Source organism: Alosa sapidissima, chromosome 16 (genome assembly GCF_018492685.1).
Source record: "Alosa sapidissima isolate fAloSap1 chromosome 16, fAloSap1.pri, whole genome shotgun sequence".
Classification (NCBI taxonomy): Eukaryota; Metazoa; Chordata; class Actinopteri; order Clupeiformes; family Clupeidae; genus Alosa; species Alosa sapidissima.
In genome coordinates this window covers 1,003,585-1,020,158 of record NC_055972.1, presented here as the reverse complement: position 1 = coordinate 1,020,158, position 16,574 = coordinate 1,003,585, and the positions used below count along the sequence as shown (strand labels likewise).

The following is a 16,574-nucleotide window of genomic DNA, read 5'->3' as shown; positions in this document are numbered from 1 at the left end:
GCCCAGTCACTGGATTCACACCTCATTAAGCATTGCCACGTTACTGCCCAAAACCTTTGGAGAACCCTGGAGGTGTTCTAGAACAGGACATCATAGGTGGTCAGTGGCTGGAGATGTTCTAGAACAGGACATCATAGGTGGCCAGTGGCTGGAGATGTTCTAGAACAGGACATCATAGGTGGCCAGTGGCTGGAGATGTTCTAGAACAGGACATCATAGGTGGTCAGTGGCTGGACACCGTATACTGTAGCATGCCAAGAGACTTGAAGCGTGTCAAACGGGGAAAGGAGTGGAGGTGCACGCCATCTTTTATGTGAGCTTTGCGCTGACAATTACAACACTAGATGTCGCCACGGAATCACTGCGGGCTATTCATGCTGCCCTAATTATTCTGTGCGTCACGAATCCCCGCGACAACAGCAGCAGTTTGGTGCTTTAGTGGGTTTTAATGTGATTTGATAAACGCAGACCTAACGATCATTTCTGATCATTTGTGTGTGACCGTGGGTGCCAGATGCTCACATTCTACAGATGTACACACAATGGACAGGATGGCATTTAATAAACTAGGCCTTGTCCTTTAAATGAATCCATGTTTAATAACTTTGTTTAATTAATTTGTGCTAACTGTTTGCTGAAATGTGTTGCAGTTTAAATGACATCCAAACCGTTCGTTATCTTCTGCAAAGGAAACCATGTCATGTTGATCGCTAAATCGTGCCTAAATTGTGCAGGTAATCCAGTGATATTTTACTTGTAGTTTGTTCTTTAATTATTTTATTTTGTGACTGTGTATAGACTTCTTGCTGGTGCTATTTCCAATGAAAATGAGGACTTCATAGGTCTAACGGGAAACGAAATACGGAAGAATTGCTGTAACAACTACAATTATATTAATTTAGCAACGTGGCGTGCACGTTACGCTAGCCTATACATTGTGAAATGTTTTAATGATGATGCCAAAAGAAAAATGTCTGAATGTATTGTCATTAATGAATGTGCAATTTAGCCTTGATTGCGTTGGATTGTTCATTCAATGTTAACAGTTTCCATATAAACGGGTTCTTCCCTCTTCACCATTTGTGCATTTCTGGAAAAGACTGACTGATTAGGCTATGCTGCTGTTTTATGTGTTTTAAATCAAATAATAAATGAGTCATTTTACCAAAATTTGAAATAAATTGCACAAATAAATTCCATGGCACCATCCCAAGCGAGTAGAATGCCAGAACATCACAATACCTACTTTTTAAGACACGAAATATTTGAGGCGTCTGCGAGAGAAAGGGGCCATAGCGGATTCGATTATAGTGGGGAGTTTTTTTTATTTCCATTCTATCATTTGAAGACACTTTCCTTCTATGATCTCGGCTTCTTCACACGGCGCCTCACTATATCTTCACAGGTCCGTAGCCTAATTGATTTTTATTTTCATTCAGTATGCTCCCGGAGCGCCCTTTCTTCCCAACCCTTGGAACAAAACTTCTGAAAAGGCAGAGAAAAAACGGCTCCGTCCGCACCGCGGCGAGAGCACAAAGGTTTCCTTAAAGAGAGCAAAACAGTGGTTCCGCTTTGATGTCTATCCCCTGCTAACGAAAGGTCAAAATAATAAATGTAGGCCCAATTGAGGCGCTCCGCGGAGACAAAGGGGGCAAAACGTTACATTCTGGCAGCCGCAGCGCAGACCCTCATAGCGTGATAAACTCATTTAAAAAAGCAGAACCAAAGAGATCGCAGCATGGCTCCCCGCTTAAAGAAAAGAGCTTTCAGACTGATCAGACAGTCTTGGCTCCTCCGAGCCCCTTTTCTTTTCCCCATCACTCTCTCTCTCTCTCTCTCTCTCACTCTCTCACCACTCTTTCTCTGACTTTTGGCGCAGCTGCTTCGATGCGTCTATTGAGCCGAATAAAGGCAAATTTCCTCCAAATGAAATGAGCTGCACCTCATCACAAGAAAGAGGAAAAGTCACTTGTCATTAACACTACCTACACGTCCGCTGTGTTAAGCTCTAGCTCTCTGCGGGCTTTGCGTATAGGCCGTTCAGTCTCTGCACGTCGTTAGTTTGGCAACAGCACGCAACCTTATGGGCTGCCCAAAATTCCAACGGTGTGTTTTAAGCACATATCTTCCCATCAAAGAGAGTTAGGCGAATGGTTTTGATCAGAGACATTTTTTCATAATGTGGCCTTCCTGACATCAGAGACACTTCAACAGACAACGTTGTGGCTTAGAATTCAATTTCAATCTTAGAGTGTCAAAAACAAACATTAAAATGTGAAAAGCATTATAGCTAATGTTCAGCAATGTTGAATCAAGAGAGCCATGCTTGTAAATATCCCACCCTTTACCCATTTGGTAAAAACAAAAAATAATATTCTTGTCAACACTCAAAAGTGATTACACTAATAACATTTATTTCATGCGTTATTTCATATTTTAAGATTTCATAATCATTTCATTTATTTATAGGCCTATTTATTTGGCTGTTATAGACAGTGGGCCGTTTTGATAGTCTTCTTTATCATTCTTTATTTTATATATAAATTATGAAACCCATTTAAGCCAGGCCAAATTAGTATTTCCATAACTTATTAATTATGATATTTTTTCCGATATGGGTCATGTCAGACAGATGTAATATGCCCAGGTATGTTGATGTGTGTTATGCGTTTATTTAGCCGGAATGCCATACCTAATTCATGCCACATAATCAAATTGGCTGGCCATCTTTGTTGGTTTGTTTGTTGCCCCAAAATATACATAATAATTATTTGACTAAAAGCGTTGTCTTTCAAATAAATAAAATAGCATAGGCCTACACTCTGGTTCAGACATTTGTCATTAATATGACGTTTTGGCAAAAGTTTACATGTACACCAGTAAGTTCAGGAGGTTGCCAGGTTATTGAGGTATTGAGGTATTGAGGTTATTGAGGTCTTGAATTTCCCCTGGGGAGCAATAAAGTATCTATCTATCTATCTATCTATCTAAGTTGGCTAACTAAAACGTATTCTCATCTGAACAGAGCAGACCTTTTCGTATCTCCGAGCTGAGGTCCTCTTCCATACCCCATACCTATCAACAGACAGGATAAAGAGCTGAAACAGCCGCTTGTTATTGCAGTTATAGCCCCGTGTTCCCCATAATTCTCCCATGGAAGGCTATGCTTGATTGGGGTTGTTGTCGAATTGGCTTCTAAAATGTGGTTTGTCACGTTGGAGTTGCCCATGCATTAATCTTGCCACTGTAGCCTCCTTAATGTTTGGCAATAGTGAGCTTGGCTCTCGTCACCATTAAGATGATCTTGTCACACACTGAATCATGTGGGGACAATTAATGTCAGTGTAACTAGCACTTAAGATGGGTTGAATTATATTCCTCTGCCGTTTCCTCCTCCAGGCAGTTCTTACAAGAAATAATGTGTTGCATTTTTTAATATCCTAATTTAGGCTAGGATCATGTTCAGTTTGAACATGTTTAGGCCTAGTTACATTTTAAAAGGTCAAATCTAACGGGCCCGTTTGTCAAGCTTTTAAAGTCACCGTGGTGTCGGATCTACGAATATTACCGAAAGCTAAACGTCACCATCACGGAGCTTGTCAAAGAACCAATCAATGCCCACTGTGATCACGCTGCCTGCTGCTCCGTGTCAAATGCTCTGGTGACAGCTCGTTCGCGCTACCATGGTTGTGTTAAAAGGAATACCTTCTCTCCTGTCGCCAGAGCTTTTGTACGCGTTGGCAAAGATGGGTCATGGCGATGAACTGGGTAAGTAAGCACTGCACGGCACAATATACTAATGATGACCTGAAATCATGGTGCTTTAAGCGTATTGGTAAAGGAGCTAACGTTAGCCTTGACTTCGGGAAGGAGGAATGCCATGGGGAAGCTAAATTCAATGCGACACGACAGAAATGCCACTTTCCAAGCAAAGCCCGGCCGTGTTGCAGTCATGTTCATCTATCTTTAACTCTGCATGATCAGTTTTCGTTGTGTAGGCAAGTGAACACCCCTCCTTCCTTAGCTAGCCACATTGAAGCTCATAGGTCATTGCTGGTTAATATTTACTGCATATTCATTTGATGCATTTCTCCCTCAAAATATACATTGTTACTTTAGCGTTACAGTGACTTCAAACGTATCTGTCACTTTGTTTGCACATTGTGTACTTCCTACTTCCTCAGTTCTTGCGGATGCCAACTTCCCTGTGTCCTCCGTGTGTAAATGCGGACCGATAGAGATCAGAGCCGACGGTACGTGGGACACATTGGCTGGATGCGTCCAGTCTTACAGTGTGCAGAGTGGACTTGGCCTCGTGACATGTTTTAAAACGGTAGATTATTTTACGTCAAAGATGTGGAGCTCAACTGTGTGTGTGTGTGTGTGTTCATTACAGGTCTACAGATCCCAGCGCTGTTGGAAGCTATTCTGAAGCTCTTCCCTCTGGACACGTACGTGCGTAGCCCGGTAAGATTCTACTAACTACATCTCACCTGTGTTCAACTGCGGGTCTGTTGTGTCATGATGAAATACAAATACATAATAACAATAATACTATGACCTTATGTCGACTATACAATTAAAACCAAGTGTTTAATATTCCTGTGCGTTCTGCATATCTGCAACGTGTGTTTCAGACGTCGCTATACATCTGTTCATGCATGGGAAGGCCGTGGGAAACGTAAAAAATAACCGCTGGAACAGAGTTGAGATTCACAGAACCCTAATACAAATGTCCAATATTTAGCCTACATGTAACACATAATATTTGCATATTGTAACTAACCACTGTCCATCACTATGGGCTACTGTAAGATATAACATCAAATGCTGTAGGTCAGTAGCCAACTTACCTTTGTTGAACTTTCTTTGCAAATAATATAATTTATTATACTTTGTAATATTCTTATATTGTCTTCTGTGTGTGTGTATATGTGTATGTATGTACCCGTACCCAGCACATTGGCAGGGTTGAATCTAATCGATTGTAATATGGCCTTTGTTACTCTTCTCTATTCCCTCAAAATATTTAAAATAAGAACAATATGTTGGTATGAACAATATGTTGGTATGAACAATATGTTGGCATGAACAATATGTTGGCGTATGAACAATATGTTGGCATATGTACAATATGTAAGGGATAATGTATAGAACGCTGGTCATTATCGGGAAAATAAGTCCAGACAGGATGAACAGTCTTATTTTGCGATGTTCTATACATTATCCTGCGTATTACACGGCTATTGCCAAAACGAAAAAATAAACTCCACATGATATGACTCTTTACATTTATTTGTTACAGTTTCATCATGGCTTTTGCTGAGAAACAAAAAGTTCACGCTGAACACGCTGAACTTGAATCAAACATTCTTTAGAACACAGCTGATCAACCGTCTGGTTTCACTTTTAAATGAAGTTCCAGTGCAAGAAGTGACAAGACTACTTGGGGAGTGATATGAAAGACATGAATAAGAAGCACAAAAAACATTTTCCTTGACAGCGGTCTGTTATTCTTAGCAACGGTGTGTTATCGAGAAATATCAGACCACCGAACGTTGGGAAGGTCCATTCAAGTGAATGGAGCATTCTGCAGCATTATGAAGAGCCGTGTAATAAGTTGCCACATGTACGTCATTTTTTTTAATTATTATTTTATGACAATCAAAGCCACAAACCTCACCTTTAATGTCTGTTGGCAAATGTATGGACTCTAAGATGATGCACATACATTTAAGAGTAAATGTAAAGTCGCAGTCAGGGATTCCGCGGGAAGTTGCGTTTGTGTTTATGTTTACAGTATATTCGAAACATACATTATATTTACGTACCTTATATCTTAACCAAGAACCAAACGAAACACACCAGAGAGGTAGCTCCCCCCTACCTTCTGTGTTCCCCTGAGAAACCCCACACAGGGTTTTGTTTTTGTTTGGGGGACAGGCTGCCCCCACTTTGTTTGTTTCCAGTTTTTGGAGCCTGGGCTGCCTACTGAGGCTGGGTTTTTTTACAGTGTGGACTGAGACTGAGACTGTTTTTTTAAACAGTGTACTCATAGAATGCGCAGCTAGCGGTCGTGAAGAGATGAATGTTGAAGTTGCCAAAATATGTTATGGGCTTGGCATCGCGTAAAATCCCTGACTGCACCTTTAAGAGGAAACTGGATGGACTGTGAAGAGGAAATGTATGGACTCTCAAAAGCAGAATTAGTATTAGTGGCTTTCGGCTCTGGGTTGTGGAGATGAATGTACTGATGATTTGTGCCTGTGTGTGTGTGTGTGTTTGTGTGTGTGTGTGTGTGTGTGGCTTTTGACTCAGGGTTGTGGAACTGGGTGTACTGATGACTGACAGCTCTATTTCAGGCAGCTGTGATGGACCTGGTGGACAGTGACAAGGAGCTTGGTGTAGAGACGCCAGTGTGGACCACATACATCCAAATGATCAAACAGGCAGGATCACAGGTGTGTGTGTGTGTGTGTGTGTGTGTATATATATGACCCCTATGCATATGCTTTAGGCTTGGCTAGGATAATATCGCCCTTTAAGCTTTCCAGTTGTAGAACTGTAGAATGTCTGCATGGCTGCTACTCTAGTGTATCTAATTATTGTATATAACTAATGTGCTATTATATATAACTAATGTGTAATCTAATGTAATCTAATATGTTATTGTATATAACTAATGTGTAATCTAATATGTTATTGTATATAACTAATGTGTAATCTAATGTAATCTAATATGTTATTGTATATAACTAATTTGTAATCTAATGTAATCTAATGTGCTATTATATTTAACTAATGTGTAATCCACAACATGCTTACTGTAAAAAAACTTAACAAACTCACTCAACTAACCAATACTGCCACCAAAATAATAGGTCTGCATACCCCAAACTTACAAGAACTAAACACTAAGGCCATCACACGTATCACTTATGTAATATCCCTGGACATTACTCACCCACTCAACCGTTACTTCTCACCCCTACCCTCTGGCAGGAGGTTTAGAAGCATAAGGTGCAATAAAGCCCGCTTCAGCAGAAGCCTAATCCCCCTAGGAATACAAACACTCAACAACACAAAGCCCCACAGATACATATATGCAGTGCAATAATGTATGTGTTTCCCATGAAACCCCCAATGATTTATGTAAAAGTCTGTGTCAAATGCCTATGATGTATGTAATGTGTATGTCTGCATGTGTCATTCCCATGTCTGCATGTCTGTGACCATGTCTGTATGTCTGTGACCATGTCTGTATGTGTCATTCCCATGTCTGTATGTCTGTGACCATGTCTGTATGTGTCTGCATGTCTGTGACCATGTAGGATGGAAAATGTGAAAAGAATGAAAAGAGTGGGACAACTAACTAGAGAGAGAGATAGGTAGATAGATAGATAGATAGATAGATAGAGAGATAGAGATAGAGAGATAGATAGATAGAGAGATAGATAGAGAGATAGATAGATAGATAGAGAGAGAGAGAGATAGATAGAGAGGTAGATAGATACTTTATTGATCCCCAGGGGAAACTAACTAATGTAATCTAATGTGCTATTGTATTTCCTCTTTCTGTTGAAGGGCAGCTTAGAGACTGTGGAGAGATTTGCATTTTATGAGAGAGCCAAGAAAGCGTTTGCTGTCGTGGCAACGGGGTAAGATATTGCCCTAGTAGTTAAAACTAATTTACACATTAACAGCTTTTAATAGATCTTCAGAGTTTGTTATACTGTACTGTATGTGTGTATGTTTTTCTCTGTATGTATGTGTGTGTGTGTGTGTTTGTATGTGTGTTTGTGTGAAAAAGATGCTTTCTAAATGCTTTTGTTCTTGAAAAAGAAACGTTACCAGGAACTGTTACAATATGTTTTAGTTTTGCAAAGCTGCGTAACTTTTACTGAACATCTCTCCCTCCCTCTGTCTCTCTCTCTCTCTTTCCCTCTGTCTCTCTCTCTCTCTTTCCCTCTGTCTCTCTCTCTGTCTCCCTTTCTCTCTCTCTCTCTCTCACTCCCTTTCTCTCTCTGTCTCCCTTTCTCTCTCTCCCCCTCTGTCTCCCTCTCTCTTCCTCTCTCTCTCCCCCCTCTCTCTCTTTTCTCCCTCTCTCTCTTTCTCTCTCCCTCTCTTTCTCTCTCTCTCTCCCTCTGTCTCTCTCTCCCTTTCTCTGTCTCCCTCTCTCTCTCTCCCCCTCTCTCTCTCTTTTCTCTCTCTCTCTCTCTCTCTCTCTCTCTCTCTCTCTCTCTCTCTCTCTCTCTTTGTCTCCCTCTCTCTCTCTCTGTCAGGGAGACGGCGCTGTATGGCAACCTGATCATAAAGAAAGGCGTGATCCCACCTGGGGAACTGAGCTGAATCCTGCTGGACCCTGCTGCCCTCTGCTCCTCTGCTGGGCTCCTGCTGCCCTCTGCTCCTCTGCTGGACCCTGCTGCCCTCTGCTCCTCTGAGCTGCCTTCTGCTGAATCCTGCTGCCCTCTGCTGCTCCTCTGCTGGACTCCTGCTCCTCTGCTGGACTCCTGCTGCTCCTCTGCTGGACTCCTGCTGCTCCTCTGCTGGACTCCTGCTCCTCTGCTCTGCTGAGCTCTAACAGCATTATTAACACCCAAGGAGTTTATTGGACTGGCTGGGAAAATGACATTTCTACTGACACACACACGCTTTGCAGGGAAGAAGACATTTCTACAGACACACATACTTGGGTTAGACGCATCAGAAACATTGTGGTGGAGTTTGGGTTAGACGCGTCAGGAGGGATCACACAGATCTGTAGCTGTAACTAAACCCTCAGCACTCTCGTGTTGTGATGTAATCGCCCCGTGAAGTGTGTGTGTGTCTCCGCATTCTCTCCACCGGAAATGATGGGAATGTGGGAAGTGAATTAATGAGCGTGTTAAGTAGGGAAGTGTGTGAATGAGTATGGATGACGTGTTAAGTAGGAAAATGTGTGAGTGAGTATGGATGACGTGTTAAGTAGGGAAGTGTGTGAGTGAATATGGATGACGTGTTAAGTAGGGAAGTGTGTGAATGAGTATGGATGACGTGTTAAGTAGGGAAGTGTGTGAGTGAGTATGGATGAGCGTGTTAAGTAGGGAAATGTGTGAGTGAGTATGGATGAGCGTGTTAAGTAGGGAAGTGTGTGAGTGAATATGGATGACGTGTTAAGTAGGGAAGTGTGTGAGTGAGTATGGATGACGTGTTAAGTAGGGAAGTGTGTGAGTGAGTATGGATGAGCGTGTTAAGTAGGGAAGTGTGTGTGTGAGTATGGATGACCTGTTAAGTAGGGAAATGTTAAAGCAATGGTTCGGAGTAATTTCACTCTAGGGTCCTTTGCACCATGACCCCGAGCCAAACACCCTCCCAGAACCTGTTCTCCCTTGGTCAAACCCTGGTCGAGTAGCGCTGTCAGAAACTGATGACTTTCTGCAGGCGTAATGGAACCTACTTAGTATCTCGTAAATGACCCCACTAATAATGCCCTGAATGGTACCAAACTTCTACAGTAGTACAACTATGTTCTGTACTCATAAAACAAGGCATTGAAAAGTTTGTAAGTACACCAGGAGTTTATTTCACTTGCCTGATGGATGCTACTATCTGCTACTATCTACCGCTGCGTCGACGTTACTTCTGTGATTTGGGAAAAGTCCGTAAAAGTCCTGGCAGGAAGCATGCATAAGGATGTAGATCCAGGAATGCACTAATATTTTGTTCGTAGTACCAGTTTGCAACAATTATTAGTCAACACTAAGTTGTAAACACTTCGGAAAAAAAATATTAAAAACAGGGATATACCAAAAAACGTTGATGTAATCGCTTCCTGCCAGGACTTTTACGGACCCTAGGGTGAAATTACTCCGAACCATCGCTTTAAGTAGGGGAATGTGTGAGTGAGTATTGATGAGCGTGTTAAGTAATGTATGAGTGAGTATGAGCGTGTTAAGTAGGGGAATGTGTGTGTGAATATGGATCCGTGGGACAAGCCTGAGGGGAAGGAGGCAAATCAAAGCCAGATCCGGATCTCACAACATCATTAGTGTGTGAATTACTAAAGCTTCATTTCCATAATCTGTGTGAACGGTTAAAAGATGTTATTGACCACATTGATTGTAAAGTCTTTATTTTTTCTTTCTTTCAGTTAATGTCATTTATGTATTATTTCCACTTCATGCAGCTTTAGTTGTCAGAGTGTAATGAGTCAGATCATTGACTATTCTTTTACAAGATTTTTATTGTCAATATTGGAGGGAAAATGATAAATAAAGAGATTTTTACAAATCAGTTCCTGTCTACATGATAACACACACATGCACATATCAGTGGGGAGCACTGGGTCAGTATTTGTGGTAGAGATCATCCAGGTCTTCCTCAGGGAGAGAGCGCCCCCTGTGGTCAGGCATGGACACGTCATCCTGGGGCTCTGGCTCCACCTGGGGCAACACCTGCAGCTGCCCCTGGTCTCCATGGTAGATGTCGTCCAGATCCACCTCTGCCTGGGCATAGCGCCCCCTCCTGGTCTCCTGGGCCAGGCGGTCAGTCTGCTCCGCTGGTCCAGCCTGGGCGGGGAAGTTGTGGTAGACCTCGTCCATGTCTGGTTCGGCCTGGTGGTACTGGGGGCCGGACGCTGCAGCGCGGGGCTGCTGGGCATGGTGGTCCTCTGCGGGCCTGGGGTGGGCATCAGCGTGGGCATCAGCGCGGGCACCGACGTGGGCGCGGGCCTCCTCTACAGCACGCCGGCGGGACTCCTGCACGGCCCTCCAGATGAGCATGGACGGGTCGATGTCCAGGTCGGGGGCGTCCATGTCCTGAGGGGGCTCCACCTCCTTCAGCCCCAGCGGCAGCTTGTCCTCCCCAACAGACCTGGGACACGGCCGCCGCAATACACACAGGTGAGAACTGACCAATCTGTCTGTGTGTGTGTGTTAGTTAGGGTCAGGCAGGTTGTGTCTATTGAATTTAGACAGTCCTCTGTGTGTGTGTGTGTGTGTGTGTGTTAGTTAGGGTCAGTCAGGTTGCGTCTATTGAACATAGATAGTCCTGTGTGTGTGTGTGTGATTGTTGTCATAAACTTGAGCATGGGGCAATCTTGTGTGGATGTGGAGGTATGAAATTCCTTTATGTACATACACATTTATGAAATAGGAATACTCCTGCATAATGTGTCTCTGTTGGCTGTGTGTGTGTGTGTGTGTGTGTGTGTGTGTGTGTGTGTGTGTACACATGGGTTTATGAAATAGGAATAATCCTGCATAATGTGTCTCTGTTGGCTGTGTGTGTGTGTGTGTGTGTGTGTGTGTGTGTGAGTGTGTCTCTGTTGGCTATGTGTTCAGACTGAAACCTGACCAAGACCTCAGAGAAAGAATGTCCGACAAAAAAGATTACCAAATGGACCTACTGTTGTACCCCCCCCACCGGCATGTGTTCAGTGATATAGCTTATTTAATTGTTTTGCTAAGTCGCATTTAGAAACATCATATGTTTACTTACATTAAAGTTTCTTGGACTGCTGTGTCATCCATTTTTCCCTGTAAAAAGTAAAAACAATCACCATGACACACCTTTAATCTTTAACCTTATTAAAGTTCTTCATCTATTTTTTTTTTTTAACTTATGAACTGTAGGGCTACTAATATTAAACCATCCAGAGCTTATCAAAATATTAAATCAACAGGTCTATGACTCAGTCACGAAGGTATATCAAACTAGGCTATGATAAGACCAGGACAGACAAAGCTGTTCTATTCTGTATTAGCAGCCTATGGGCCTGGACTTATAAAGTGAAATGATTAACAATAAACTTGTGTTGACAATTCAGCTGTTGGAAATACATGTTTAAATGTGTCATTTTATAGGAACAGTTTAATCATCGTCTCTGTTACTTTATAAGGGCAACTTGTGGCTTTATGATTTACTGTGAACTGCAACATGTAAGCCTATCTAGGGTCCCATCATGAAATAATAAAACATTCAGGCTACCCTAAACAATTGACGTATATTAAGGCGATTGCTCTGTTTTGAATTCATTGTTGCAAACTTGGTGTTGATTTTGTAATAGTCTTCTCACCCCCCCCCCCCCCTCCTCCCCAATAGAAATTGCCAACAAATACTCTTTTAACGTCTGTAGAGGACTGTTTACACAATCTTACCCATGCGCTGCGCGGCTCTGAAGAGGCCCCGTACACCAACAGGGAAATTACGACCAAAAGTGAAAACCTTAAAGCGCAAAATGTAATAATGACGTCAAAACAAACTAGACGCAGTCCAATAGAGAATCAAAATCATCAATTGCCATTTAGCGACCTATTCCTTTAATCTCATATGAATTTAAAGACTAGCAAAAAAAAACTAACAAACCATTAGAATTAGTGAAACCATAAGACGAGGTCTACGTGATTATGCTCTCTGTCATTAAGATGCTTGGCTCCAGAGTCATGAGTATAATTCCCTAATTCTTACCATGAAAACATACGACGCCGTCAGAGCAACTCACCTGAACATGACGGCCCTTGGACTTTTTCAATAATGCTTTCATGGTGATGCGCCCGACAGTAAATGCTGCGATCCTGTAATAAAACAGTTCAAAGTTCAAACTTCCTTGCTCTACATGGTCTTTGGACTCTCAACTTATTTCTGCAGAGTTATCCATTAAATTATACAATTTATTACATTGTGCTCACACACACAGCATTCAAACACATCGACGAACTTGGATTTGACGTCAGTAGGCTATCATAACCAAATATTTCTATTTGTATTTCTCATGTTTCTTATTTTTCCCACTGACAATTTGCGTGTTTACTTAACGGGGCATAACGATAAGCTATCCATTTGCTTTATAGCCAGCATTCAAATAAAATCCACAGACAACAAGAGCCAGTGGCACAATCGCCTCTTGAGGCTTCTGCAACCAAACCTACAGTAACACATTCTGAACGATGCAACCAATACGGACGGATCTGCAAAATACACGACATCACCAAGGTAACCAGACCAGATAAGACCAGAAAGCCCGTGCAGAAGAAACGTGCAGAGGAACATCGCGGACGGCTAGGATCCGATAAACCCAGTAAGTTATAATTTAGAATTAGCATTACCTAACCTCAGTAAGTTATCATTTAGCATCACCTAACCTCAGCAGTACGATGTCAAGCAAATAGCGCAAGTGCTTGTAAACAGAAGGTTTGCAGGCGCGTTCATCTCAGTGTTTCGCAAAAATGCTTCATTAATACATCCAACCGCACATGGAATGTTAGGCACCAAAGAGAGAATATTTTTATATAATAACTCATAATGGTAATAATTAAGCGTTTGGAGCTGTGTGGAGGCTATAGTCTTTGGTGTTCGGTGCGTCATGTAATCATTATGCAATAAATGGATAATCCTCGCACGAGGCGACAGTGACAGACGGAATGTTTCCTGGAATCCAGATTTATATCACAACCAGAAAAATTCAATAGCGAGATACTGAAATATGGCAAATGGAAGTTGTAATAATTGTACAATTATTTAATTTACATCGCTACAGCTGGAGTCTGCAGCTGTGCGCCTCGCTATGTTTATCGCGCCGCTGGTATGCCGCCGAAGCCTCGCGCTACCGCCCCGCCTGTTCCTCTTCCCCAGCTGTTGCTCGCGCTGAGAGGGCGCGTAAATTATGCGCGCCGGTATTTTGTGTGATATGAATGCGGAGACTGAAATGAGTCTAATTCGGCTCAGATGGCTTGTGTTCCGGGTAAAGAGGTGTAGGTATTGTGAGAAAACAACTGGGATGTTTTAACCAGAGATTGGCACAAATGGAGCACACCGCGCTTCAGTACATATTTTCCTCGTTGGAAAAATGCTCACCACCTTGTTTATTTTCCGTTTGAGGCTTTGACTACAGTATGGTGACTAAAAGCGCCCACACCTAGACTCATGTTTCTCAGTTGTGAGCGCGCACAGATTGAAGGCAGATGACTCTAGGAAAGCTGTTGCCAGACGCTCGCACTCACCACGGAACAACACAATTATGTTCACTAATGAGGGCGAAATCACAGAGAGCGTGAGAGTGTCGCGATCACCAAATTGCTATCAATCTCCCTACAGGCCGGTGTACCGCCAAAGCCCGGTCATAGTTTCGCGTGGGCCACGTCGCTGTTCGTGGCGCAGTTCCTTTTGAACTTTTGGCTGCATCTGGACATGGGCTATTTAGATTAAATCATCAGGCTGTGATTGCTTTAAACACGCTAGTGTGATGCTATGCAACGCGTTTTAGGCCGCTACCCAATCTCAGAGGATAATAGGGCAACACCCAGTCAGTTGCAGACACATTGGCCTTTGAGTTCATCATGTGGGCCCATGTGGCAGGTGTATTGCCTCCTTTTCGCTCAAGTATCATATCTTAAGAATCAATGTTTAATCCTACCCAGGAAATCCAGAGTTCTCGCAAGAGCTTGTTTAATCCAACATAATTAGAGACAAACGTAAGTAAAGTTAAGACATCTGGCCATTTAGGGTGAAAAGAATGCCTATCCTCTTGCACTTATGCATAAAGGCCTATATGGCATGATAATCTCTTGGCTTTGTGTTGTAGTTGATATAGTTGTGCTATATGTGTTGCTGTAGTTGCTATATGTGTTGCTGTATATGTTGCTGTAGTTGCTATATGTGTTGCTGTAGTTGCTATATGTGTTGCTATATGTGTTGCTGTGTTGCTATATGTGTTGCTGTATGTGTTGCTGTAGTTGCTATATGTGTTGCTATGTTGCTGTAGTTGCTATATGTGTTGCTATGTTGCTGTAGTTGCTATATGTGTTGCTGTAGTTGCTATATGTGTTGCTATATGTGTTGCTGTAGTTGCTATATTTGTTGCTGTATGTGTTGCTGTAGTTGCTATATGTTTTGCTGTATGTGTTACTGTAGTTGCTATATGTGTTGCTGTAGTTGCTGAGGGAAATTTGGTCTCTGCATTTAACCCAATCGGTGAATTAGTGAAACACAAACAGCACACAGTGTACACACAGTGAGGTGAAGCACACACTAATCCCGGCGCAGTGAGCTACCTGTTACAACGGCGGCGCTCGGGGAGCAATGAGGGGTTGGGTGCCTTGCTCAAGGGCACTTCAGCCGTGGCCCACTGGTCGGGGCTCAAACCGGCAACCCTCCAGTTACAAGTCCAGAGTGCTAACCAGTGGGCTACGGCTGTGTTGCTATATGTGTTGCTGTAGTTTCTATATGTGTTGCTATATGTGTTGCTGTAGTTGCTATATGTGTTGCTGTAGTTGCTATATGTGTTGCTATATGTGTTGCTGTAGTTGCTATATGTGTTGCTATATGTGTTGCTGTAGTTGCTATATGTGTTGCTATATGTGTTGCTGTAGTTGCTATATGTGTTGCTATATGTTGCTATATGTGTTTCTGTAGTTGCTATATGTGTTGCTATATGTGTTGCTATATGTGTTGCTGTAGTTGCTATATGTGTTGCTGTAGTTGCTATACAGTGGGTCCCAGTTAAGTTTGGACGGGTTCCTTCATGAATCATGCACCCCATTTTCTCAGCAGAAATGGCACAAACTGCAGTTGACACAAACAACCACAAGGTGTCACTTGGGAGTTCTGCCACTACTATTTTTGATGCGACTTGACTTAACTGCTTCCATGACGCAGTGAGCCATTACCAAACATATATGATAATACAATAGCGTGAGTTTATATATATTATACCCTATTTGTCACAGTTACTTATAGATGTGATAGTGTAACGATAAGCGCATGAGACTTTCAGCGGGGGCACGGGAACTTAAATTGATCACGGTAGTTTAAGCTTACACTTAAACAGACAAAACATTCTAATATGAAAATGTAGATGCAATTGTTGTAAAATGGTGCAGCTCCTTTAAGAAAGCCCCGTGTGCAGGGATGGAGAGAGAGAAAGCGAGAGGGGATGTGTGTTAGAACTGAGATGCGTGTGGAAAAAGTAGACGTGCTGTTGAGACTGGAGCGAGTCATATTCAAAATAATGCAAAAAATAAATCCGCAGATAAAACCAATCATCCTCATTCATTGCAACCGCAGCATGCCTGCTTGCCGACGTTCAAACGAAAAAGATATCAAAGCACCTTTTGCGTTTGAATGTACTGTAGCACTAATTTTTTTTAAAACAGCTGGACAAATGATTTAGCTAATTGATTATAACCTGCACACCAGCAATTGTTGAACATTTACCTGTACAAGACAGTAGCCCAGCCTAACAAGCATGTTGCATGTTGTAGGCCTACTGTAGAAATTTCACTTAAATTGCAACCGCAACATGCCTGCTTGACGACATTCAAACGACAACGAAAAAGATATCAAAGCAACAAGAGGGTTGAGTCTGAATGACACGGAGTTCAGACTCATATTGCTCCTCATAACCATCTATAAAAAAGTGTTTTTTCTTTTCTTTTTGAGCACGTCCGAATTCCAGGACATAACGCACTGGACCTTATAATAGGCTTGAGATATAATTCCAAAGGGGGCAGATAGGGGCCTACTGCACTTAAAACTTAAAAAGATTGAACGAAGCTTCCCGAAATTTGAAATTGCGATCAGTGACTGGCATCGGGTGA

At 42.4% G+C, this 16,574-nt stretch overlaps 3 protein-coding genes across 7 annotated transcripts in view; 2 read left to right on the top strand and 1 right to left on the bottom strand.

The window, feature by feature from the left end:
- The first annotated feature begins 3,627 nt into the window (after positions 1–3,627).
- fuom (fucose mutarotase) lies at positions 3,628–9,575 on the top strand. Of its 4 annotated transcripts, XM_042066350.1 has the most exons (6): positions 3,628–3,768; positions 4,185–4,253; positions 4,397–4,467; positions 6,363–6,461; positions 7,585–7,658; positions 8,283–9,575. In XM_042066350.1, the coding sequence occupies exons 1-6, from the start codon at positions 3,684–3,686 to the stop codon at positions 8,347–8,349; spliced, it is 465 nt and encodes a 154-aa protein (XP_041922284.1). In that variant the 5' UTR covers positions 3,628–3,683; the 3' UTR covers positions 8,350–9,575. The 4 variants fall into 4 exon arrangements, with proteins under 4 accessions (XP_041922284.1, XP_041922286.1, XP_041922282.1 ...); XM_042066352.1 differs by lacking the exon at positions 4,185–4,253; XM_042066348.1 differs by lacking the exon at positions 7,585–7,658.
- A 519-nt stretch (positions 9,576–10,094) lies between these two features.
- On the bottom strand, positions 10,095–12,554 carry si:ch211-217g15.3 (uncharacterized protein LOC368914 homolog). Of its 2 annotated transcripts, none has more exons than XM_042066342.1 (4): positions 12,482–12,554; positions 12,138–12,204; positions 11,479–11,516; positions 10,095–10,851 (listed from the first exon to the last, which is right to left on the bottom strand). In XM_042066342.1, the coding sequence occupies exons 1-4, from the start codon at positions 12,487–12,489 to the stop codon at positions 10,326–10,328; spliced, it is 639 nt and encodes a 212-aa protein (XP_041922276.1). In that variant the 5' UTR covers positions 12,490–12,554; the 3' UTR covers positions 10,095–10,325. The 2 variants fall into 2 exon arrangements, with proteins under 2 accessions (XP_041922276.1, XP_041922275.1); XM_042066341.1 differs by having other exon boundaries at positions 12,448–12,506.
- Positions 10,299–16,574, top strand: part of LOC121685544 — a 10,711-nt gene continuing 4,435 nt past the window's right edge. Inside the window, exons 1-2 of the mRNA XM_042066138.1 lie at positions 10,299–10,738; positions 10,821–10,880. Coding sequence (XP_041922072.1) covers positions 10,299–10,738; positions 10,821–10,880 — 500 coding nt within the window. The remainder of the gene's footprint in view (positions 10,739–10,820; positions 10,881–16,574) is intronic.